The following is a 27404-nucleotide window of genomic DNA, read 5'->3' as shown; positions in this document are numbered from 1 at the left end:
GTTAATTCTTTGTCATCAAAACTCCTAAAATCCGTCTTCATCTTAACTCGCACATCTTCCTTGAATTTTTGAGAATCATGATTTTTGTTAATTTTGTCAGTTCAACAGTATTTCCTGACTTAATGGAAGTCTGAAAAAAGTCCTGAGGATTACACTCTACTATTCTTTTTTTCCACACTCCCATGGAATTTATTCTGATTTGTCATATTTGGTTTCTCACAATCCTTAAATTTTTCTATTGTGGCTATACATGCTTCCTTTAAACTTGGTTGATATCATGTGTTCTATGATCCACCACAAGCTGTAGAACAGACGTCCTTCTTCTTACAGGATTTGTTGATAAGAAATGTTCATAACTAAAAAGATAAAGTGATTCCCATCTATTAGAATGTTGCAGACCTTTAATGAAATATCAAGATTACAAACAGTATTTAAGCTCAAAGGTGCATTGAAACATTACTAATTGTGAGCATTGCAAACATAGATCTCTAAAACATCAGAGGTGGGATGAGTTGTCATGGAGGAATAAGCATCCCCTGTCAACTAGTTACACCTGCTGTGCGCTCCTTGTCATAATAGGGTGAAATGGATAAATCTGTAGACAATTCAGTATGAAAATAATGGCCTAACAATTTCTGTATGAAAAACATCGATCAGTAAACATTTGACTTATCTGTACAGTAGACTGTATTTGTTAACAAGGTCATTGTATCAAACACAGAATTTGCAAAATGTTCAACCTGTATCATCAACTTATTTGCCAATAGCTTGCCTCATTTTAGTAATTGTTTGTACTAGGTACACATGCTCTTGTCCTTTGAATCAAATGGGAGTCATAAACTCCATATGAAGGTGATAATGCTACATAAGTAAGGGAAGTTAATAATAGAAAAATTAAAGTTATGTGTTTATCATAAACATTACAAATCTGTGAAGTGCCTGGCAAAAGCAAGGACCCCCTGGAAATCCCAGAGGTGGGATCAGGTGTCTAGGAGGAGTAAGCATCCTCTGTTGACCGGTTACACCTGAATAAGTTAATGTAGGAATAAAAATGAATAATTACTGTCCATTGATAAAGCATCATCAATATGTCATTATACATGATATATCTAATCATGTACCGTTAGTATATATAGGACAGGAAATACAAAATATAGTTATTTATAAAACAGTGTACAGTGCTACCTCGGTATATTACCAGCTTTTGTCCAAGGCAGATTTTGGCATTATAGCGAGGGCGGCAACATAACGAATTCTGCCATAAATTACAATTCAGTGGGTAATCAAAGCAAAATAAATAGTTTACGTAATTCATTTCAGTTACAGTCTGTTAATGTCATGCTGTCATACGTGCACATAAGTATAAGGGAAGCTCTCGTTTCTTTTTGAAAAAGAAGTCATTATTTTTTTGGTTTACAATATTTTTACTGAAAAGAAACAGAATGTCAGAATATTGAACACCTGTCAATTCCCTGCTATTTCGCCATGCTCTAAGAATTTAATAACCTGATAACAAAGATGTCAGTAGCCGTTGTAGCCTCTCGGTATTAAAAAAGTTTTGAGAATTATTATTAATCTCATCTGAATCGAAAGTAGATTTTTTTCACCGTCTCAAGAATTTCTGAATCAGTTAAAAAGTTCGGTTGGTAAAGTGTCATGACGAATGGCAAGTCACGCGTCAGAGTACGTCAACCTGTTGTAATAAACATGCATTCTTATGTTTGCTGGTACCTGTGTACTTCTCTTCCGATTCTGTTTTGATATTTATCAATCAACCCAATCTGTGCCCAACAATTTATGAAAAATTCAGGGGTAACAGAATCCTTAATATTTTCACGTGCGGAATTATAGTAGTCTAAAAATAGAGGTGGGATTTCCTTTTGATCAATAGAATGGCTTCTTAATCTAAGGGGACACAAATGAATATTTGCATTTATTATGGTTTGGTGCATTATCCATGATAAGCAATAATCGGCGATTTGCAATCAAATAGATCGAATGTTGATCAATCAATTTTTTTTTCTCGTAATCCAAATTTGTACGCTTTCTCTTGCCTGACGTTTCCATTACTGTGATGAAATAATTCTTCTATCTTATAAAAACACGCCAAAGACATTGCTAATTTTGAGTTTTATTCACCAATTATTTTTAATTTAGCTGAATTCCTTGTCCAGCCCGTTCCGCTTCACCGTAACCACTGTCAAAGTATGGGTGTGTTGTCCAAATTACCGACCCGCTCTAGGTAATTGGCATTGTTCTCGAGGGTTTTCCTTATATAATTTGACCTTTTGTTCCCAAAACCAGTGGCGGATGGCAATAAGCGGGGGTGGCAATATAACGGGTGTATTAACAAAAGGGGGAAATCCGTTCTTCGAGAATTCTTGGCAATAAGCGAGGGTGGCAATATAACAGAGGGCAATATACCAAGGTAGCACTGTATTTTCAACTTCAGCTAGGTCATCATATTAAAAAAAATCATATATTTCCAAACATTGATGAGTTTCATTGTATTTAATCATGTAAATAATGTATCTGACCTGAGCAACATATGGCATGTGGCTTAATTGTGCTTTTACGCATGCATCAAAATTTATTTCTAATTATAGCTTTCCTTAGTGTTCACACGGCCTTAATGCAAAGAAATTTGATGCGTAGTAAATTAATTTGAATTAACTTATTCGCATTAAATTGTCCATGTGAATGTGGTTCAAATTTAATCTGTATTAGCTTACGTTTAATTCGAATTAAACCCTCCTTGTGAAGACGGCATTAAATGTACATATCTCATACTGTACACCCTCATCAAAGCTTCACAACCAGATAATACATATTCTTGTCAGCTGTCAAAATCACATTCGCATGATTAAAATGAAAGTGAACGTTAAGTTGAATACCGATCCCGATTAGAATAAAGACAATTAAAGGACTGTTAAGGACCCTCTATACACTAAATCAAAAATGTTTTTAGTCCAAGATAAATAAATTGAACACTTTATTTGCATGTGTTTTCTCACTCAAGTAAACAATGTGTAGAGATTTCTGTTCATCAATACTTTAATGTCTGAGAATATTTTTCTTAGGGTGTAAATATGCCATGTACCCTATGTTGAACATGTTGAAATTCAAGAAAATGAAGTAGATCTGATAAGCTCATTATTTATACCTTTATACAATATGATTTTCTCATTCAATTGTTAAGAATGCTTGTATTAACTAAAATTCAGTAACAGACTGCTAGGTTTTCAATTTATTAAATTTGATTTAGACCCCAGGGCGAATTAGTCTCTATCTCCATAAAAATACCATAAAATCAGAGCTCTTTGGTGTGCAGTATATACTAGAGTGTAATTGATTTGTATGAGAAAACTGAAATTAAAATAATCATGGAGGGTAAAAAATTGAGAAGGGGGGGGTTACAATCTTTCAGATTTCTTCTAATTCCATCAAAAAATATATACAGAGAGCTTAATTTATGCAATCTAAGTAATTATAATACACAGATGATAACATTTCTTGCTCATTTGAAATTACATATACATTTGTAATATTCTTGGCACACCGACTTGTTCACTATCAACAAAATGTTTTCCTTTTAAATTAAATTTTAATAATCTGGTTAAGTGGTACATTGTAACAGATACTCTTTATTAACAAACTTCTCTTAACATATTTGATCACTCAGGTTTACAGCGTCTGCCAGTCAATCGATATCAAACATTAATTAATAGAGTCCGGCCTCTAAAAGATTATGAGGCCCCTTATATTTTTTGTTGTACTGTCAAAATGTCTTTTATTGTCTTATTTAGTATTTTTAATACACTTACAAACAACTTGTTCCTTAGACACTAAATAATGATTTAACTTGAGTTTGGTCTGAATTTACTGTGCTTTTCCAGTCACTGCACTTAAAAATACTATTTTTGCATCTACTGTAAGTTTTACTCGCATTAAGGTGTTGATTATATACATGTACTGTAGAAGCACAAATTTTCATGGGGATAAAATTTTGTTATTTGTTATGTTATCTGAGAAGGTTTTGTAGGCATTAAATATCATTGTTATGAATGTAACCCTACTCATTATATTGAAATGTAAAATTTCATGTGGGATTAACAACGAACAAATGACAAAATAAAGGAATATTTCTGCTTTAAACGCATATATTGTGTGTATATATATACACTGTATAGCCCTGGCCTTGGGGAACTGGAATCTTGCTCCCTCCCTCAATGATATACTTTAACTGTATAATAACATAATTGTATTCTCTGCAGTTGGAAAATCTTTTCATTAATTTTTCTTTTTAAATCCCTCAATGGAAAAAAAAAATCTCTTCATTTTGAATTTCAGTGGTTGCATTATACCCCAATAAATACATGTATAGTGTGTACCCCTCCTTCTTTGTTTTTTGTTTTTTTTCTGAAAATAGAAGTGTGTACACCATAAAAGAGAATTTATAGTAGTTCGTATTTGTCTAATATATTAACACATTACATATGGAATGCCCTGATGACAACAATGACCAATGGTGTAGTATTAATTATCTGTCCTGTTTATTATGGAAAATAGCTAAATAATGAAAATTATCAGTATGACTGTCAGTTGCAAACATCTTTTTTTTTAATCCCATTTAAATAATTTTATTTTACTTTTTATCTGGACTACATGTATCATAAGTTCTTTGTCTTTTAAACTGAACCTTTAATTTTTTTTTTATACTGGCACAATTAGCTGATAACATACAGACTTAATTTTAAATTTATTGATCCTCCCAAATATTTGCCGGTCTTGGGCCAACAGACTGTCATTAAGGTAAATAAATATGTAAAACACTGATTCACGACTGTAGTATATTGAAATAATGCAGGAAAACATATACAGATCATGTTGATACACAAACACATCATCATGAACTCCGATCATCAGAACTTCATGTAGTTTTGTTTTCTTCCTGACATGTAGCTTTTCACTATTAAATGAATATTATATAATTGCATTCATACCATAAACTTCTCTCTGCTGTGTTCTGAGAATCCATGAACATTGATAATTTCTGATCCGAAACCAATGAATCTACCTGAAATGTATTATAATATTATGCAGTTTTAAAACATAAATTTCATGATAAATAAATAGGAAAATATATTCTATAATTCCTGTAACTTAGTAGAAGTCGCATCATTTTCATGAATCATCACAGCTATATATACATATTTCTCTCAAAACTGTCCCAATGCAATAATTAGTGCATAACAATAAAATGACAAGTATCAATCTTTAAATTCACATACTTAGAAAACTTTGTACTTTAAAATTAGGGCATGGCACTGTCTAAATGCATGTCTTTGACATTAATATCAACTTATATAGCTGCACTATACCCTCAGGTTGCCAGGGCTAGAAGACCACGTTGAAGCAGGGACCTATACATGCTTAACAATTATATCTATGTCCCTGGGAGAAGCAAACAGCTACCCCCCCCCCTTTCATCATTTAAATTATTTCTAATATTTACGCCTCAGTTGCACATGTGTTTTTTTTAGTTGACAGCTTAATATGTACACAATATTAACAATGAATTTAGCAGCCCACGTACCTATATATAACCCAGGCAGACTGAACGTTTCCCCGGCCCGTAACACATGTTGTGACCGACTCTACTTTCGTTTTTAATATGAAACCTTCGAACTTGACATGACACATAAACAAGACGCGAAACGCAAGAAAACATTTAAAATTTCTGACAATATATTTTGCTACACATTTCAAAAGATCAACGTTGATTCAATAAAATCGAAATATTAGATGCACGTATACATGCAGAAATAGTTTCTCTCCGCGAGTACAACATATGCCAATACGGAATGTGTTTCCCTTCCCAGAGACATAGATATAGAGAAGATTTCTTTATGTTTTCACTAACATTAATAATAATAACTTTTAGTTTAATGGTTTTAACCATTTATGCTGCAATCATGCAACGGTGCACATTGCAACTTTACAGCATATACATGTATACATATCGTAGGAAAATTATTGAGTAAACAATAATGCCGTAATGTCATAATGGACACATATCTTTACTCATTTATTCATAGGCCATATTTAATACATGTACATAAAATTTATTTATTTATTTACAGATTTTGTACTTACCTTTTACAAAGTTTACTTCGTCCTCATGTACCTGACTAAGTGTGAAACGGGTACTGTATTATGATGTCATTTACGACGTCATTTGATGTAACGAGCATGCGCACTCGCAATGTGTGTAAGTCTCGCCGAGAAGAAAAAATGATGGATCGGTGGTCATCTTATACACACTCATTACACAGATCTCATGCATCCGGTCAAATTAACACTTCATTTTTTTGAAATGGGATGCATCCAAGGACATTTTCTAGTTGATTTATGACAAAATCCAACTGAACACCACCATTTCGTGTTCATTTGGATTTTTCCGTGTTCATTTAGACGTGTGCCGTCTAAAGCACGTGTCCAATTGACAGGGTTTACAAACACACACACACCCTCACACACACACACACACACACAAGAAATTAACAAACAATGAGGGTAGATCGTGTAGCCACTCATTTGTTAGGGAAGTTAGATTATGTGCCGGTGTCAGTTACATGACAACAGAAATTCATTCCCTGATGAATGTGGGGCCTGGTCAAAAGGGAATGGTTGTCCAAGAACTCACCTCCTGAAAAAAGAATCTGGGGAATACAAACTCATTTATTTAAAACAAAATCTTTACCATTCTAGAAAAAAAAAATAAAGGCCAAGTGACTTATGTTCCATTAGAACCACAACCAGACCCATCCATGGTTTTGACTTTAACTCGCTTTTACACAACCCTAAAATTGGACTCCTCTTGGAAAAAACGTGTTTCATGGGTAAATTTCAGGGGACATTTTTGTAGTAGAATATTTGGGCTTATTCCCTGGGCTAGCCCCTCATGAAAATTCTGAACGTAAACAGGAATATGTACGTACATGTACACCACATAATGTCATGCAGGAAATGTCTGAACTCCTAAAACAAAAACAAAAAAAACTTCGTGTTTAGTGAATTGAATGCTAAATATGATGAACTAAGTGCACCTTTTAGTATACTTCAGTATATGACAAAAATATATTTTTTTTTACTGATGTTAATAAAATTATAAATTCCTTTTTCTGTTCATTTTCCATAAAGTTATTAAATAATTCACTTTATGTTTATTGCTTTCTTTGTATGTAATATTTTTATATTTGAAAGAAATATTTTGACTATGAATAATGATAAAGTATTTTTAAGTATCTTTTTCTTTTATTTTCTTTTCTTATCTTTCGGTCCTTTGGCTTTAATATTTTTATGTTTCAAAAATATCTTAAATCAAGGCTCTACACTAAGGAGGCCTACATGTGGCTAGAGCTGGAAACGAGGAAACTATGGATATTTTTTCAGATATTAAGATTTTTATTATCATAAAGATCAGACATGATTCATACCTGGGAGATATATTGGAGAAAATACACGGCTTATACTTGATCTGATGGATTTTACTGAATTAAAACAAATTCCTGGAATGTTGGTCATGATAGACTTTGAAAAGGCTTTTGATACAGTGTCATGGAAATTTATTGAATTGCGACAAAAAACTTGTTCAAATCAAATCAATTATAGAACAATGAAGAAAAAGAAACCTTAGAACCCTGATTGAGAAAATTACTTTAATAAAGTCTCTTCTTATTTCACAGCTTAACCATTTATTTATATCCTTACCAACTCCACAAATCGATTGTATATTACGATGGTTTCAATACGGAGTTAATCACCATATTCTAACTACCAATAGTCTTATGTATAATATGGACAAAGCTGACATTAAGTCTTGTACTTTTTGTGAAGAAGAAGAGGAAACAATTAACCATTTAATCTGGGACTGTATGTTTGTTCAGCAATTTTTTAAAAAAATTATTAGTCTTTGTCAAGCAAAAGACATTGAATTGAATTTAAATGCTAAATCATTTATTTTTGGTGAAAAAGATGATAATGAAATCTCAGAATATTTTAACACTATGTTGATATTAATGAAGCATTACATTTATAAAGTTCTTTGTCAAAATACATGTCCATCTATCCAAGGTTTTCTGAATCTATTAATTAAATCCTATTTTACAGCTTTGAAATACACTGTAAAAGATAATAAAAAAAAAAAGACTTAGTGACTACAACACTTTCTGGCAGAAATCTTAATGGGTTGTTATATTTTAATTTTTTGATATTTTTTCTTTCTTTTTTTTTATGGCAATCACTTTAATATGTTACAAGTGAATCCCTCAAAACTGCACTGTTCTAGTTTTGCTTTCTCTCTCTTCTTTTTCTTTCTCGATAGTGAGTTTAAATGAAACTGAGTATTTTCATGACAAAACGTAAAGTTATAGAGCTACATGTATATATAATTGCCTCTCTCTCTCAATAAACTTTTACACCGAGTTTGAATGTTTCAACTAAAATTAGTTTCTATTAGGATTCTGGTTTTTTTGTTTTTTTTGTTTTTTTTTGTTTTTTTTGTTTTTTTTTTTTTACATATATCTACATATAAGTTTGTACATGTATTTGTAATATGTGTGAAAGTTTCAATAAAAAAAAAAAGATTTTTATTATCATAAATTCATATTTTCCTTATGGCTAACGTCCTTATGTGAAAATCTGTAAAGCATATTGTCATTTCATTTCAACTGTGTTTAAATAAATTAATAAAAAAATAAAAATGAAATGTCTGACGGTAAGGCTATTATATGTTGAATGAAAAGACAGTAAAATTATAATACAAAATCAATTTATATTACAAAATGGCATTGAAAATAAAGAACTAATTGAGCATTAGTGAAGGTTCAATGTATACACATGCAGTACCCGAGGGGGTTGGTTGGACAGAGAACAGGTGTTTAAACAAAAGGTGTTTATTACCAACTGGACCAGGTGTCAACAGCTGTGTATATAATGCATCTATACACACAGGGGTGGCTGCCTATCCCAGTAAATACCAACAGAGCTAGCTGATGTGTAAATAATATTCTCACAATACTCCCTCAACAAGGGATCACAATATGCAACATGCACATATTATTAATTTTTATGGAACTTTCCATTTTTAATAGACCTGTGTTCAAATAATTTCTGTTGACACTGTGCTGTTTATCAACCATATTAAGACTCTTGGCTTATGTAGAAATGTACTTAGGGGATAGACATACTATCTCATTGTCTTTATGAACAGTAAAACATATATTTCAAAATATTTCCAAATTCTGCAACATACTTTTTGGTATAAAATTTCCATTTGGAAGGGTACAAAACCAGTGTGGACAAAAGGAGTCAATGAAGCCCTGAAATATGTGTTGATTTATAATATTTTTAATTATATTTCATTTTTATTCATTTTTTTATTTCCTTTTATGTATTTATAATCATGTTAATTCTTATTATAAAATTCATATATAATATTATTCACTTTTTATAAGCATGAATATTTTTCACGTATAACTTGGAACCGCGATTTTAGATCGGGCGTGGTATACGGTATACCACGACAACTAGTGATGGCGTCCGATTTCTGTCGATTCTCGGGTATAATTGGCTATAAAAATGTACGGATAACACTATCATCCTAGTAATCACCACCTAAACCCTTTTTGTATCCCAACTCATTCATTTTTATGGGGATTCTACGTTTCTGTCGGGGATTCTTGTTTCTGTAGCGGGATTCTCCCGAAATCCCGGGATTCTTGAAAGTCCTAGCACCGACGAAGCCCACATGCCGATCGCGATGTCAATTAAGAAATGGCCATACACTTATTTTCAGGATTTTTGAAGTATCCTGGCGTCATGGGTTTCCGATAGTCTAACAACAACCAAGGTCCGATTTGATTCCCAGTTTTCTCAATGATTTTTAAATCGTATTATTTTTTAACCTTAAGCATTGCATTAAAAATCGCCGACAATAAATTGGCATAAAGTCGTCATCATATGCATTTTCTAGGTATAAATAAAATGGATACCGTATTTGACCAATCAAGACGAGCGTCATATGTTTCCGATAGTTTGATTCGTCAATATATTTCTTTACTAAAGTAAGGTGAACAACTGGTGCAATAATCAAAATAAAAAGCTATTTTATCGTAAAAATATGTTTAATATATTTAATCATATACAGATATCTTAAATTCGCAATTATACAACTATGAATGAAATTCTACTAAATATTTACTAATATTTAGTGTATTGAAATACAATGCTAGCATAATAATAATGCTTGGAAAATGGATGTTTCAGTGAGTTAACCATTTTCTTTAAGTGCACAATTGTTTTCAATTGCAATTATATTTTGTAGATATTATCTATTCACAGCATGGACAATTAAATGGTGTATTTTTCCTGACAACACGAACAGGTGAACAGTACTGGAGATGAACCCAGTGTCCACATGACTCACACTGAGCCCATTTGACAATAGCAATTTCATACACATTTCTTGACTTCACATAGAAATTTTTACAAACGCAACACTTCTCATTTTCACTCATCTGCGATTCATGTTCTTCCTCATCTGAGTTTAGAATATAATCATCTGAGTCAGTAAGGTTGATACAAGATGGTCCAGGCTGTTGAGAGTCCGATGATGCGATACACTTTTTGTTCTTCTTTGGTTCCTGTTTATTTTTGATTGGTTTTCTCACAGTTTTTGTACTTTTAGAAGTTAATTTGTTGCATGATTTTTTTGGTTTTTTAGCAGTATTGTTTAAATATTCTCTCATTTTCCCAAGTGTTTCATCCTCAGTTACAGCTTTCCCTCCAATTACATGACTGATATTTCTTCTCTTCTTTTTTAAGTTTTCAATTTTACATTGAACTTCTCCCCCTTTCTTTGAAAAGAAATCTTCATTATTTGATAGGTTACTATCTCCAGTGCAATTTGTTTGTTTCTCTCTGCAGGCTGTGTCTGAATTTGCAGGTGTCATTTTTGATGTTGCAAGTTCATTTGGTTCAGTGGTATTTTTTTCTTCAGTTTTAATTTCAAGATTATCTCCTGTTTCATTTTGGTAGAGGATTGATGGAGTAATTTTTTGCTTTAGTTTTTCTATCATGCTATCGGCTGATTGAAAAGGATAGATTCCAGATTTTGAAAATGCTGCCTGAATATTGGTTGGCGACAAGGCAGCAGTGTAGGCTTTGCAAGCAAGAGCACATACATCATAACGGGTGACTGTTTTGTGATTCAAACGTGACAAAGATAGACATTCCTGATTGTATTTTAGTTGAAAAGGTCCAAAGCAACCTACATCCATTGGTTGCAAAATATGTGAGCAGTGAGGAGGCAGAACAAATAGAATAATATTGTTGTTTTTAGCCCAATCTATTAGATCTAAAGAAATGTGGCTTCTGTGACCGTCATAAAGGGCAAGTATAGTCGCAGGCTGATCTCGACCTTGAACATACTTTAAAAAGTGGTTTTTCATATATGAACGGAAAACTTCAGAGTTTGACCATCCGCTAGGTGTCATCGTTCCGTCAGCACCAACGTAAATATTGAATAATACAGAATTGTTCAAGAGTGTTATAACTTTTTTTGCTTCAAAATGTTTCATTTTTAAACACCAATAACATCTATATTACGTGGTTATAACTATCTTTGAGTATAATTATACGAGTGACGAATTGCAAGGCTACCGCTTGGGATTTCTATTTTTAGAGCGACTCTGAGCACTAGCGACAGTTTTCACTGGTACACCGCTCTCTAACTTTTGTAGGGATGTATGTATAAGGTTGAAATTGCATATGCAGGTATTTTACTAGAAAATACAGGTCAAGTTGAAATTTGGTCATGGTCCGATGATTTTTGACAGAGTTATCCCTCTTTAACTAGACATTTTAAGTTTCCGCTCTCTAACTTTTGAAGGAATATATTTTTAAGGTTGAAATTGCATATGCAGGTATTTTACCTAAAAATACAGCTCAAGTTCGAATATAATATTTTAACTAAATATGGCATTTGAAATTTTGGATGCCTGTGGGGGCATTCGTGGTGTTACGACACATCTAGTTTTTATCAATTTTTGTCTTGTAATTTATTCAGGATGAATATCTTCCAGAGAATATAAACTTATCAATCATTTGTAAACCAAGTCATTAGCAGCATATGAAGCAGCATTATAATTGATATGCATCCCACAACTATTCATAATAGATTGTGTTGTAACTGTGCAAATGGAAAAGATTTTTTCTTTTTTTTTTTTAAAGTGTATTTATTTTATTTTATACATAACAACATTATACATGTATATTGCTGTAACAATCAATTCATCCTTTTTTCACATTAAGTCCTTTTTTTGCCATCACCGATCAAACCATTTTGATTTCTGGGATTTGCCTAACAAGTTTTTCTTGTATTTATTCACCAACATATCAAAGTCATCAACACCATCTGTTTTCCTTTTCTTAGGTTTCACAGTTTTGACCTAAAGTAAAGAGGAGACATGCACTGAATAACAACTTTTCTTTCTAGCATCAAACATCAGTGGCTAGTTGAACTAAGGCTTTTTCACTTTAAACCATAGTTTATTTCTTAAATTTCCATATGAAAAATCTTTTACTAAAAAATGACTATCAGTTATTTAATTGCCTTTTGCACAACTGGACTCAAAAATCAAATGTTTAAAGCAATTAACCATAAGGGCCATTATCATCAGGTGGATCCACTGAAGAGCAAGAAACAAATTTGTAATTTAAACACTTATCCATCCAAATTTTGGTTAAAACTTTTGGTAAAACTTCTAATTCTATATCCTTATGTATTATACAAACCTTTTCACTAAATACATTTGCCTCCTCAGGTTTCCTTTTGAGTACATTCTTTTTTGACTTTTTATTAGTTGTTGTCACGACTGGCCGAGGTTTGTGCCTGACTTTAGCTCCCCAATGGGAGGGAAGGCCTTTAGGTAACTTTTTACCATCCTCTGCAGCTGGGAGACTCCCTATGAACTTGTCCACCATTTTCGGGGTCTGGACTTTCTGATTCTTTTTTGATTTCTTTTCTTCTGTGGTCTCATTCAAGGAATCTTTTGATTTTGCCTTTTTAAGAGCTTCCAGGCGTCCCTAATAGCAAATGTACATGTAGCATATTTATATTTTAATGTGTTTTGTTCATAATACAAAATGCAATTCTACAAATTTTGATAAAAATTATAATAATTTCCTCATATTATGTATCACAGAAAATAAACAAAACAGGCATGATAAGCTGAGTGCTTAATTAATTATCAAGTTTCTGTGTCTGAAGTAAGGAGGAGTCATAAGGGCAAAGGCACAACAGATCTAGAGACAGTGGGAAGTGAGTAATACATGTACATGTAGTAGTAATATTTCTGATACCTTTTGTCTTTCCATTCGTTTCTCTTTGGCCTGTAGAGCTGCTTTATTTTCCAGTGAAAATTCTACAATCAACCTCTGTCAAAACAATAAATATATAATTTAAAAAAACACATTTTACAGTAAAACTTGTCGAATCCGAATGTTGTGCATTCCGGCATTTTGTTCAGTCCGGCGTAATATTTTAGTCCCTTGAATTTTCTTTATAATTTATGTTTAATAAATGTTGTTCAATCCGGATCTTGCCTATTCTGTAAACCGGCCGCTATTTAAAGAACTGACTGCTCATAATTAGTAAAAATTATCTCCTCTAATCCGGCCACTTATTTTTACCTGTGCCCGATCTATCCTGTATCGACAGTTTAGCTTTTAACAAACGTGATAAAAAAAAACGTTAATGCCTCAAGTAAGGCGAGGAAACTAGCAAAAGAACGAGTGATAGTGATGGTTGCGTGTAGCATGTCTGTAGAAAAACTTGGAGACTTATTCATGACCTCCTTTCTTCTTTCGTTTTGTGTGTACAACGTGCAATTCGAATACTTCCCTTTGTGTCGCTAGTTTACAGCGACCATAACGATAGAAGATTTTGGTCCAATATTCATTATAACATTTGAAATTAACAAATACAGTGTCTAAATATTAATTCATATAAATTTTAAAAGAAAGAAATTAATTAGGAATCTGTCCTAACAAAATAATATTTACAGAGCTGCTACGATGAGGTTTTGGAGTGTGTTTTAAACATTTAACGATTTTCAAATTTAATGAATGACCAACAGATAATATATTTCGTTACTGAATAAAAAAACTTAAACCGAAATGAAAATTCTTAAGAACAAACAGAGTTCAAACCAAACGAAATAGACGATTTTTTCAAGAAACGGAAAGAATGACACATTTGATCAAGTATTTATTTACCACTCTTTGTTTATATCTATGTAATTTTGAACTTGCTATAGCGGTTCAATTATCTCCAATCCGGATTTTGTCTAATCCGGCCAAAAATTTTGGAACCACTGGTCGCCGGATTAGACAAGTTTTACTGTAGTTTGTTTTAAGTGATGTTCCTCTTATTTTTGAAAAAAGCAAAGTATACATGATTCTCTGCACCGTAATACTTTGGTTAAAGTTATAATATTTTCTTTAGAAAAACTTCCATTGGAATTAATTCTTGAAAAGCAAATACTGTACAAAAATTGGCATATTCAAAATTTAGTGCAGTCACTGGGTATGTTGTTGACAAAATCATGAATTAGTGCTTTACATGTCCGTGGCGTATATTGTATTTATAAACGATTTCTTAGCGGTTTTCATGAATTAGTGCATTGTTGTCTGCACCAAAGCCGCTTAAATATGAAGCCCGCTTTTTAAGTACAAATACAGTATTTTTATTTTAATAGTCTTACGCTTAAAATTTATGAACAGTTTTACCTTATTCTCACCGAACAAATCAGCATTGTTATTGGTGTTTCTCAGGGCATTAAGAGCATGCTGATGACAGGTGAAGTTTACAAAGGCATAGCCTCGTGACTTTCCTATCTTCTTGCTGTTCATTCTTTCTAAATCTCGCATGATACGACACTGTAATGTCAACATAAGGATTATACATCAATGTAATTGAATTACGAGCTTATATTATATGAAATAAAATTTACACACTTAAAAATAGGTTCACTGACATGTAGTGGCACATTTCTGCCTCCTATCGTATTCATGAATTATTTACTTTTATACATCTCCATACTGACATATCTATACTAATTTATGTGTATTCATGTACATTGTTGTTTACTGACTGAAGCAGACACATGTACATACCAGTATATATAGATATACAGGTAAAAACTTTATCTACAAAATGTAAATTGATTTTAAGTTTTATGAAGTACTTCTGATTACTGTTAACATATACATATAGTCTATAAATTCTTATATAAATTTTCATCATACATGTACATGAATGTAAATATTGCAGACTTTAAACAATTATAATTTTGCTTTGTTTTGAAAACACCCTTCCTCAAATATTCAAATTACACACTGTGGAACAGTAACACTATAGAGTTAACTTTGACAGGTTAATGTGGATAAGTTAACATCATGTCCACATAAGGTGAAGTTGACCAAAAACAATTAATAATGAGATTAACTTAACCACAACTGACATCATTCACAATAAAGTCACATGATTAAGTTAAGAAAACCAGCAATGTGAAATTGCATTGTGAACAGGAAGTGGATTATAAATGTGATTTATCTGAAATTGTATTAAGTATATTAACTCAATGTGGACCAGCCCTCAGTTTACCTCAGTAATAACTGCTGCCTTGCTATCTGCTGCCCTCAGGAAAACATTTTTCAGCTGTTTCTCAGACACTTGTGTCGGGATATTGTGAATGCTCAGTCGGGTGGTCGATACAAAGATGTTGGGATTCTTCAACTTAGCACGCTTGACATTCTCCAACTAAATATGAAAACATCCCATAATTAAAGAAAGTGCAATTTATTTCCTTTATTCTCACCTGTAGGACTTATTAAATATCTATTACCAGGAACTTTTTTTCTGATGGACAGGTAAATTCCACATTGTAAAACAAAGTGCAGGGCATTTAGACAGTTATATGAAATTCCTTTATTTATTTTATAATGCCTAACCTAAAAATGATTTGGGGTTCTTTTTTCACAACTATTGAATAAACATGGGACTTATTTATCATACTTTTGTCCTTTTTAAAAGATCCTCCTTGGAGAGTCCTATAGCTGCCTGTGTCCCTGGGCGAATCACTAAAAGATAATAAAAAGATAATAATACTCAAAGAAATTTTAGGCAGAATGCATCTTGATACTTTCCAGATTTACACATATTTTTTCCAACAACCACAGTTGCTAAATTCAATGAAATTAAATGAAATCTCTCTCTTCCTTTAACACTTTGATAAACCGAATGACTGAATGCATTTTTTTTTAAAATCAAAACTTACATGTTGTTGTTTTTTTTGCCAGTATACACACAGACAAATTCAAATTAACCACAAAATAAAATATGCCATCTTTACCACTTCATGATACATGTATGCATTTATCATATTTTATTCTCAAAATTTGGCACTGGTAATATTCTGACAAATAATCATGTATATTGTTCCTTTGTTTATAATCAGCTGTTTGATACTTACTCCCTTCTCTAACAAGATGTAGATTTCTCTTGTCCTCTTTCACCTTTGACTTTTGACCTGATAAATCTTGTGCCTTTTCCCTCTCTACAGCCACTATCACATTTAGCCTCCGACCATCAACAATGATTCCCTCCTGTACAAAAACAAAGGAAAAGAGTAAGAAAACAGTAATGGAGAACAGAAAACAAATGAACAGATCTCACAAGCAAGCCATTTTTTTTCAACAAGTCAGCAAACTCATGAGTTTGAGGAAATAAGATTTTCATGGAATTTTTTTTCTTTAAAATTTAAAATAGGGTTAATAACCTCACTTTTGAATTTTTTATAATTTTTGTATTAATATTATTTTACATTATTATACTTTCATGTTAAATACTAAAATCTGATTGGTTTAGACACATTTAACAATCCGTAATATTACCCTCAGCGTTAGCAACACACTTGACAACGGGTAACATTACGAAAATATCACATGCGTTCAAATCATGCGTGTACGGTTCACCGTAGAATTCTCAAAACATCCTTTGTGCATTTGAAAGAAGCCGAATAAACGACGTCAATAAAAGCTTGCATCCGATGTAGCTTACTTGAAAAAGACAAACGACAGACGAAACATCCTTGCTAGTGCAAACTTTAGGTGATAAAGGACTTTTTGAGTAGCAAACAAATAATAAAGAGGTTGGTAAATCTTTTACGAAGCTTTCCTATTGAGAAAAATAGAAGCGGGGAGTTTGAAAGCTTTCTAAGCGTGAAGTTAACGACGATCTCCGAATTTTTTAATGACATCCGAAATCAATAAGACATTCAGTATAATAAAATAAATAGTGCACGTTTTTGAGGGTAACAGTTGAAATTGACACCCCTCGGAAAACCATTGTCTACCTCCGCTGACGCGTCGGTTGACAATGGTTTTCCTTGGGGTGTCAATTTCAACTGTTACCCTCAAAAACGTGCTATTTATATAATACTCGTACACAGTTAGACATACATGTAGTTTCAGTGAATCCTCTTGGACAGCATAAATCATTAAATGTTATTACTGCGACTGATTATGCTTGATAATCTTCTATTATTACCCACAATTGGTTGAAAAATAAATGTATTTGTAATTAAGCATGAAATTGCTACATCCATGCTCTCATTATACTGTATGAATGATACAAATCATGTGCTCAGAAAACAATGAAGCTAATACCTCTTCATCTTCTGCTGCCTCTCTGAATCTCTCAGCATCTCCTTTAGTTTTGAACTGTACAAAAGCTGTTCCTGAAATAAACATCCATCACATTTAGTTGGAAATAGGGAAAATACAATGAGATGAGTGATGTCGTTTCTTTAACATACAATATCTTTAAATTACATGATATATAACATGCCAACAGCAAAAATGTCCATAGACAAAATGATTGTGCTTCTTACATACAAGTATTTTCTATATTAACAAGGTTGGATTCTGATATTTTTAAAAAGTCTTAAACTTTTTTTGTCAAGTATATTTTTAGTTTCTACACACATCATGCACATCGCTTAAATTTAAAAATCAAAGCAAAAAATAAGGGTCAATATGCTTCTTTTGGCACTACAGTACATTTAATATGACCTTTTTGCACTGAAATTTGTGTCTGAATCAAAAAACACATATTCGACTTTTTCCCTCCAATGTTTTTATCCAAATAAATCATGGGACAAAATAAACTATTAATCTATTTTAAAAAAGACACATTAAAATTGTGACAAAGAAAAAGTGTCAAATTGTTTTGCATAATCAATTATTTGACCTTTCTGCACTCACAAAATGTGATTTTTCTGATATTAAAAATTTAACAAGCAAGAAAATTATGTTAAAATCTTAAACTTTTGATGAATTCAAGCAGATTGATCAAAGTTATCTTATATATTCAGAAAAGAAAAAGTAATGTGGGGGTCTATGATGTAAATTTTTAGATATTACATGTACTAAAAATGTGTTAATTTTATGTTAAAATTGGCTCAATTTTTTCCTGGACTTTCAGAATATATTTACTATATTTGTCAAAATATGATGAAAGAATTCATAAAAAATAATTTAAAATATTTCAGAACAAGCATAAAACATTTCACTGCAAAAAACAGCTCTGTTTGCAACCAGCATGGAAAAATAGGAATCTAAACTTAACAGTACTGTAGATATTTCAAAAGGGAAAAATTTATCATTTTCTTCTAAAAAAACCTTCCGCCACAAAATACAGTTCCTGGCTTAATCCTATTTGAATGGAATTTAATCGCATTTTTTTCATTGGATATAGTTTAATTTTAAAAATAGCCTTAAAATAGATGAGGAATGGCAAGTCAGCAGGGCCTGATAATATCCCGGCCGAGGCACTTAAAGCTGATTTTGACAACTCAACCGACATACTTCACCCACTTTTTCAAAAAATATGGGAAGTAGAAACAATCCCAGAAGAATGGAAAGAAGGATACCTCATCAAGCTTCCAAAAAAAGGAGACCTCAGCGATTGTGCCAACTATAGGGGAATAACACTGTTAGATGTTCCAGGGAAGGTATTTAATAGGATCATACTGAACAGAATGAAAGAAGAAGTGGATGATAAGCTACGTGACCAACAAGCTGGATTTCGTAAAAATAGATCTTGTACGGACCAGATAGCAACGTTGCGCATTATCATCGAACAATGTGCTGAATGGAACTCCTCCCTCTATGTAGGCTTCATAGATTACGAGAAAGCCTTTGACAGTGTTGACAGGGAGACAATATGGAAACTTCTGCGACATTATGGAGTTCCTTGTAAACTGGTAAATATCATCCGCAACTCTTATGAACACCTGACATGCAGGGTCATACATGGAGGACAACTGACGGAACCATTCGAAGTAAAAACAGGAGTTCGTTGGGGATGTCTACTGTCTCCCTTTCTATTTCTTCTTGCAATAGACTGGATAATGAAATCATCCACGGACAATAGGAGAAATGGAATACAGTGGACACCATGGTCACAGTTAGACGACCTAGACTTTGCGGATGATTTGGCACTCCTATCACATACCCGGGCACAAATGCAGGAGAAAATTACAACTGTGGCAGAAACATCAGCACGGATAGGACTCAACATCAATATTGCAAAAACAAAGATCCTAAGAGCAAACACACCATCACATGCTTCATTAAATATAGAAGGAAAGAAAATAGAGGAAGTAGAACATTTCACCTACCTTGGCAGTATAGTGGACCAACAAGGAGGAACGGAAACTGACATCAAAGCAAGAATAGGAAAAGCCAGAGTAGCATTCCTGCAACTTGGAAACATCTGGAAGACCAAGGGAATTACAACACGCACCAAAGTTAGGCTTTTTAACAGCAATGTTAAGGCAGTGCTTCTATCTGGTTCTGAGACATGGAGGATGACTGTTACCACAACAAGCAGGATCCAGACATTTGTCAACTCTTGTCCGAGATGCATCCTCCAGATCAGATGGCCCGACAAAATCAGCAACATCAATTTGTGGCAAAGAACAAACCAAGCCCCTATAGAAGAGGAAATAATGCAGAGAAGGTGGAGGTGGATAGGGCATACTCTATGCAAGCCCAACAATAACATCACAAGGCAAGCCCTATCCTGGAACCCCCAAGGAAAACGTAGGAGAGGTAGGCCAAAGAACACCTGGCGGAGAGATCTAGAGGCAGACATTAAAAGAATGGGCAAGAACTGGAAGGAGGTTGAAAGCACTGCTCAGGATAGAGGGGCCTGGAGGAATCTTGTCTGCGGCCTATGCCCCAAAAGGGGTAGCAGGCATAAGTGAAGTAAGTGATAGTTTAATTTGCATTGTAGAATCCAGATTGAATGTTAGAACTTAAAAATGATGCAGGATTTTAGAAATAAAGGTCCAGACCAAAATCTGTTCAAAAGCCCAGGATCGAACCTCCTTAAAATGCATGCATTTGTGAAAGAATCAATACTCCTTGCAATGGCAAATTCCTGTTTCCCATTTCCTATTCAATATTGAGATCACAATCGCCTATATTTTCATAGATTTTTTTAAAGTACACTGTAAAGTAATTCGTCTATCAGCTGAATTCAGTCTCTATTCCTTACCTTTTGGTTGGCCCGTTTGATGGTTCATCACAATCTTTACATAGTTAATTTTCCCATACTCTGAAAACACATCCTCTAAACTATCTTCATCTGCCTCAAATGGAACATTTCTGCAAAAAAAAAAAAAAACAGAAATTAAATTACTTCTTCCCTTTTTGCTACATTTTATTTACACATTAATATTCTACAACTTTGAAATACACAAGTGCAATGTCATCTAAATGCCATCTAAAATGCTTACATTTTGCAGCTGAACAATTCTTTCATTGGCCAATTAATGATACTTTATATTTAATGTTGTTAAGACAGCAATAATTCCTTAAATCTGAAGGTCTGATTAAGTTCACTTCAAATGTTATGTGACATCGCACACAAATTTTTTTTACTAATAGTATTCGAGTCAACATTGGCATGAGAAATATTTCTAATAGTTTAAAATATAAATACTAGGGATGGCAATCACATAATTTTTTGTAACCGATTAGTTGTAAATTTTTCCTGACAGAGTAACCGGTTAATCGAATTGTTTGCAAATTCTTTTTGAATTATTCAAGTTTAATTTTTTTGAAAAGCAACTCATTATAAATGCTCATGATAATTTGAATGCTTTAGCTTTTTCATCAAAGTAGAAGCAGATGAAAAGTCTCTCTGACATCACAGATGTTTCGCCATCATCACAAGACAGGTATTATATGTCTATTTTTTTTCACAAACCTTGGCATGTAAAACATTACTGAGTAGAAAAAATAGTTGTTTTTAAACAACTTGAACAAAACAATAATTTTTTACAAAGAATAGCTTTTTAAAAAGGGTACTAAACTTTGATTAGTATTCAGGTATATAATGACAATTAATTATGGGGACTTGTTTTGACAGTTGTGCATCTTGTGAAATTTTAAATTGCTCATTAATTGCAGCATTTCAGATTCGTAAATGCTTCCTAAGAGTATTCTGGGAAAAAAAACTAAAATGTATTATGTTTATTAGAAAAAATTTAAATAAACCTGTTATGAAAATTGTAACTGGTTACGATCTTTGCAACCAATTAGTCAGTTAACTGCTTATCCGTTGCCATCTCTACTAAATACATATAAAAAAAAGACTAGATTACAGGGTTTATGAGGTTATATATACATGTACATTGTAGCACATGGTAATTCAGCATATATGACTTTGCCAATTACCTCATGCCCACATGTACATGTATATACATGTGTATATTCTCATACATACATGTAACATTTAAAAATTTTTTAAAAAAATAAAAGTTATTTCTTAGTACACTTCCACATCAGAGATCACTTACCGTATAAACAAAGTCCTGCCTTCTCCGACATCACTCTTTCTGTTGACTTTTCCTATAAATAGAAGAAAAGTTAGACTTTCACTAACCAATTGAAAAAAACAAAAACAAAAAAAGACCTTGATGAATGTTAAAATCAATGTGTACCTTATGCTAAATTTCTAAGAAACAAATTAAAAATTGCTATGTAATGCATACACAGGCTAGTAGAATGTGGGGGGGGGGGGGGCTGCCTCCCCCTTTTTTGAGTAGAGCATTTTGCTATAGTAAATTTTACGATATATGTTCCCACTTTTTGTTGCAGTAATGTCGAGCACTGGCAAATTTGAGGATCTGGACAGTTAATTACGTGGGTTTTTTTGGCAGTTTATTTTGGAAGTTGGCCCCCTCACTTTTTGGTCAGTTTAGGTTTTTTTCTTTTGTTGCTTGTCAGATTTTTTGGGGGAAGTCCCCCCCCCCCCCCCCACACTTTTGAAACCATTGCTACGGGCCTGATACAATAGAAAAATCATTTTAAAATTATGGAAATAAGGAATAATCTTTGAAAAACGATTTATCATAGGTAAATTTCTACAACAATTATACTAAGGAAATCTAAAAAAAACATAGCATCCTCTACAGCAGAAACTTTGTACCTTTTTTCTTTACAGGTGTATCATCATCATCCTCTGAAGTTTCACTCTCATCATCATCATCATCAGAATCATTCACATCTTCATCTGAATCCACTTCATCATCTGAATCTTCTTCATATTTGTCTTCGTTCTCTTCTTCACTTTCTTCCTCTTGGTCACTCTCCCCTGTCTCTTCTTCGCTGTCACCTGTATTTTCAATTTCATTGTCTTCACCTTAAACAGTAAACACTCTTACTTAAAAACAGGCAGAACTGATAAGAATTCCTGTATTTTATAGCATAGGTTTGTAGCATGTGAATATAAAATTCAACACCCCCCTTTTCCACCACTACCACACATATATTACATCTTCCACAACACAGTTTCTCTATGATAAGATTTTTGTAGAACATAACAAATTGCGAAATGTAAATGCCCTGAAGTACATACAGTATGTATAAAAGATTACAAAGTATGAAAAAGCAGTGAAAGTCAAGAGGATTTTTTGAACAACTATTTCAATGCTGAATATAACATGTATTTCTCCTTGTTGACAAAACATTTCAACACTATGATATTCACAGTAGCCCTTCACCTGAGTCTTCACTGCTCTCTTCATCCTTCTCCACTGTTTCCTTCCTGTTGTTACTTCCTATTGTGAGGCCTTTACTTCTCTGCTTATCTTCCCTGTCCTTGTTAACTTCCTGTTTGTTTGGATTCTCTTTTTCTGGCAAATTATTCATTTTAGCTTCAAACTTATCCTTTGGAATGGTCCAATCTACTGCTACTGGGCGATCTACAAGATGTGAATTTGCTTCATCATTTATTCTATACTTAAAAATAAGATAACTTCAACATATTTTCTGTTTCATAAGATTTGATAATAGGAAAATATCACATACTTAAAATAGGTTTGGCATTCATTTCTTTCAGAGCCTTTGAAGCATCTTCTGTTTTATCAAACTGTACAATTCCAAAGCCTTGGTGCTTTCCATCTATGGAAAACAAAAGAAACATACAACACAAAGAAAAAACTCTTTATCATTTACCTTTGTTTAAACAAATATGAATTTAATATATCTGTCTTTAATGAATACACACTCTTTAATTTGGGAATTTGCACTTCAGTTACTTCACCAAACTTTTCAAATGTTTCCCGTAGCTTCTCTTCTGAGCACTGCAAGAACACGATTGAGTAATCAATAGAGTTTTCCCTAAATTTCCAATAAATGCCCAATCCCTTTGTAATTAGAAATAACAATAAAATATGTTCAAACCAAACCAATACATGGAACTAAATAATATGAGTACACATTATTTTTCTTTAAAGACAATCATTGTTGTCACTCATGTTTAATATGCCTTTAAATAAATTTCGGAATGTCTCTGGATGAAAAGCTTCTAGCAAAATCAATATCCTCAATATTCTTAATTTCTTTTTTACTTTCTTGTACACTAATACATATTTATCAAACATTGGTACTCATGTTACCTTAAATGATAGGTTCCTGATAATTAACCTGGCTTTCTTGACTGTTTTCTGTGGTTTACTGGGAATGCTAGGAGTTGTTTCTTTACTTAGCTGGCAGGCCTTCAGTGTACATCCTAAAAATAGTATACATAATGTATGACCATTAAAGAATATTAAATCAACAATTTCCTAATTTATAACAATTTTCTAATTTTCTAGAGAAAAAAAAACTCTATTCCAACCTTTGCCTTCTTTTCCATCTATTTTTCTCAGTGCTCTGTTTGTGTCCCTGATTGACTTAAATCTCACAAATGCACAGGGAGGATCTCGGTCAGGGACCGAAAACTTCACTTTGGCTATATTCTTCACATTCCTAAATTACAAACAACCTTAAAATCAAACTGCAAGGCTACAACAAGAATACAAAAAATATATCTGACACTTAAGTAATTTGTAAATATTACAAGACAGAATAACTTTTGTGGAAATTTTGTTGATGATTAAGTAACGTTTGCTTAAAAAAAGGGTTATTATATATCTTACAGTTTGGCCAAAATATCTTCCACGTCAGTCTGTGCATGCTCCTGGGACCAGCCCTGGATGACTAGTGTTTTGGCTCGAAGATACTTCAATTCCTGCCAACTTTGATGTTGATCATGGGTCTCTGTAAATTAAGTATGAAGAGGAAAAATAACTCTCTGTCATTTCATTGAATTGGAGCAGGGTGCTTTGCAAAAAAATATATTATTAGTTATCCAGGTCCAATCAAGGGTGTACTGGGATTTACCCCGGGTTTTATTCCATAAACCCTGAGGCCAAAGGCTGTACACCCTCGATTGGACCTGGATAACGAATTTATCTCCTATGTACTCAAATAAATTCTTTTTAAAACAAGTCCAATCAACTGTGTTTCAAGTTATTGTTAAGATTTACTACATCCTACATCGTGACGTCATGTTATTTGCTTTTTATCATAGAGAAACTTTGCATTGTGACGTCACGTTTTTTTACCCCCGGCTCAAGTTGGGTGTACGGAAATATACATCCGACTTCGTAACCAATCAAAGCTCGTGTTACAAGCTACATAGGAAATAAATATATTTACTTTAGTTTCTTGAACATCAATATCTGGAACACCATGAATATATGATACCAAAGTTAGTTAGAAGTTCAAACCACTCAATGTATTTTTAACCTGAGTATCTCAATTCTTCATATATATCTCTGTTTTCTTTTTTTCTCATAGAGTTTGTGATAACAAAGTTTGACTGTTCCAATATTTCATACTTACTTACATTTAGATATAGTGTACAAACACTCGAAATAAAAGACAGCATTTTTTGGGGGAACAGTTCTGAACATCTTCAAAAACTTCATCTCCTTAAAACTAGTGGTATTTTGTTACTCACTCTGCATATCAGTGTCTTCAAATTGAGGTTTCTGAACTGTTTCCTCATCATCACTATCTTTATCTGACTCTTTTTCCTGATTTTCTTCAGTCTTAGCTCTAGGTTTTCTCTTCTCCTTTTTCTTTTTGTTAGCGTATGACACAAACAGTCTCCTTCCATCAAGAGACATGATTCTCGACACTGCCGCCTCTGCATCTTCACTAAAAAAAAAGGTGTACAAGTTAGTGCAAGATTTACATCACATGACAAATGAGATTCACTGAAGTAAAAGTCAGACTGTAAAAATATACTTACAACATTGAATATGTAACATAACCATAGCCTTTACATTTCTGAGAGTCTGAAAAATAAGAAGTCAAAATAATTGAAACGAAGTTATTGATTATAGATTATATAATCACTTAATCTGAAAGTGAATATTCTGACACAGTCCTAAGTGAACAGACTTGGCTGTCATTATGTCACAATGGTAAAATCATGCTTCTTATATTATGGTGTCTACATAACTTTGGTGCAGCTGAACAGTAAGTCGTATAATATCATATTCCGCAGATATGCTTTTGTGCCAATATAGTTAAAGGATGAAAAATCTTATATAATACTAATAAATATTTAACAAAGTATTGCATGGTAAGATCAGAGTTCGACATTAATGTTAGTCCGTTAGTCTCAGACTAATACATTTTCAATCGGACTAATAAAATCTGTGGCTAATTAGTCCGGACGTACAAATAAATATTTCTGGAAAAAAAATCAATAAATTACCAATGTTCGATTCTCGACAACTTTCACTGAAAAACCCGCGTGTATTTTTAGCTTTCTAGCTTCTTGGTGGGAAGTTAGGTAATTCCAAGTCAATTTGGTGCTTAATTTTAGGACTGATTGGTATGAAATTAAACATTTTTAAATTAGCTATCATGATTTAATATGACACATAAAGAAAGATACTGAATGTTTGGATGTAATGTATAGAGAAAAACGAACGAGATTGGGAATAATCGTAGTTCCTGATCGCTAGGTTTCAAGGAATCTTGGAATGAAACATTTCACGTAAATGCATTGTTCATTTCAAAAAAGTATTAAAAAAGTACATTCCAATGTTTGTTCTTAAATTACATTGATTTTTTTTTTGACGGACTCATAAAATCGCGTGCAGACTAGTAAAAGTAAAGAAGCACTAGTCCGGCCAGACTAAAGCCTATAAATGTTAGTGTCAAACCCTGTTACATTAAGAATGAATAAACCATTTCTTATCAAGAGACAAATTTAATGGATAAACATAAAATACTCAAACTCCCTTTTCGATTGATTTTGCCAGGGATGTATATACTAACAGCATAGGCAACTACTGCAAGTCTTGGACCGCTTGGCCTCCTAAGGTTTCAAAAGTTAACCACAACCCTGTGATGATTTTAGTAAATAAACATGGTGCTGAAGGAGTTGCCTATCCCGATACTGTATAGGTCCCTGATTTTCCAGTGGCGTATGATATTTTAATAGTCTCCGATTCTGCTTATTCCTACATACATACATTATGGTTTGGTAACTTATTTTCTGATAAAATTTCTTCATTTCGACGTATAAATACTAAATTTTACTCGAAACATTAATACAAAATAAGACAAGTGTATTTAATATATAAATTTGTAAACAATTGACAGTAACGTCCCACAATTTGTAAGTTGCAGCGAGATATACCTTTCTCTTTTACAACAAAACATGATCTGGTTGGACCCACTTCACTAAACAATGATTCAAGTTTATCATTTGTCGTTGAAAAAGGTAAATTTCGCACAAAAAGTGTCTTTGATTTCTTTTCCACATGTTCCTTCCTCACGTTGTCGGCCATGTTTGATTTTTGAATCTCGACCCCGAGCTCATTTAACACTAATTTTTGCGCAAAACCTGTGTTCGATCA

General features: G+C 32.9%; 1 protein-coding gene across 1 annotated transcript; it reads right to left on the bottom strand.

Moving 5' to 3' along the window:
• Positions 1-12345: 12345 nt before the first annotated feature.
• Positions 12346-27336, bottom strand: LOC133203880 (RNA-binding protein 28-like). Its single transcript, XM_061339679.1, has 20 exons — positions 27185-27336; positions 25781-25826; positions 25487-25686; positions 24621-24741; positions 24320-24450; positions 24099-24211; positions 23708-23783; positions 23509-23601; positions 23202-23402; positions 22628-22840; positions 21996-22047; positions 20690-20799; positions 17794-17864; positions 16599-16731; positions 16142-16206; positions 15731-15886; positions 14854-15003; positions 13426-13500; positions 12859-13149; positions 12346-12512 (listed from the first exon to the last, which is right to left on the bottom strand). Exons 1-20 carry the CDS (start codon positions 27333-27335, stop codon positions 12390-12392), a joined length of 2571 nt encoding a protein of 856 aa, XP_061195663.1. The 5' UTR covers position 27336; the 3' UTR covers positions 12346-12389.
• Positions 27337-27404: the final 68 nt, after the last annotated feature.

This window comes from Saccostrea echinata, unplaced genomic scaffold (assembly GCF_033153115.1).
Source record: "Saccostrea echinata isolate AGI-Se365-2 ecotype Australia unplaced genomic scaffold, CSIRO_AGI_Sech_v1 ptg000052l, whole genome shotgun sequence".
In the NCBI taxonomy this organism is placed as follows: Eukaryota; Metazoa; Mollusca; class Bivalvia; order Ostreida; family Ostreidae; genus Saccostrea; species Saccostrea echinata.
The sequence above is the reverse complement of the archived record's forward strand: the minus strand, read 5'-3'. Positions and strand labels throughout refer to the sequence as shown.

Coding starts and splice junctions, on each gene's coding strand:
- LOC133203880 (XM_061339679.1), bottom strand. CDS start 27,335: ATGGCCGACAACGTGAGGAAGGAACATGTGGAAAAGAAATCAAAGACA. Junction 22,841..23,201: donor AGAGAGCAGTGAAGACTCAG/GTGAAGGGCTAC, acceptor TTACTGTTTAAG/GTGAAGACAATGAAATTGAA. Junction 16,207..16,598: donor ACATCTTGTTAGAGAAGGGA/GTAAGTATCAAA, acceptor ATTATCTTTTAG/TGATTCGCCCAGGGACACAG.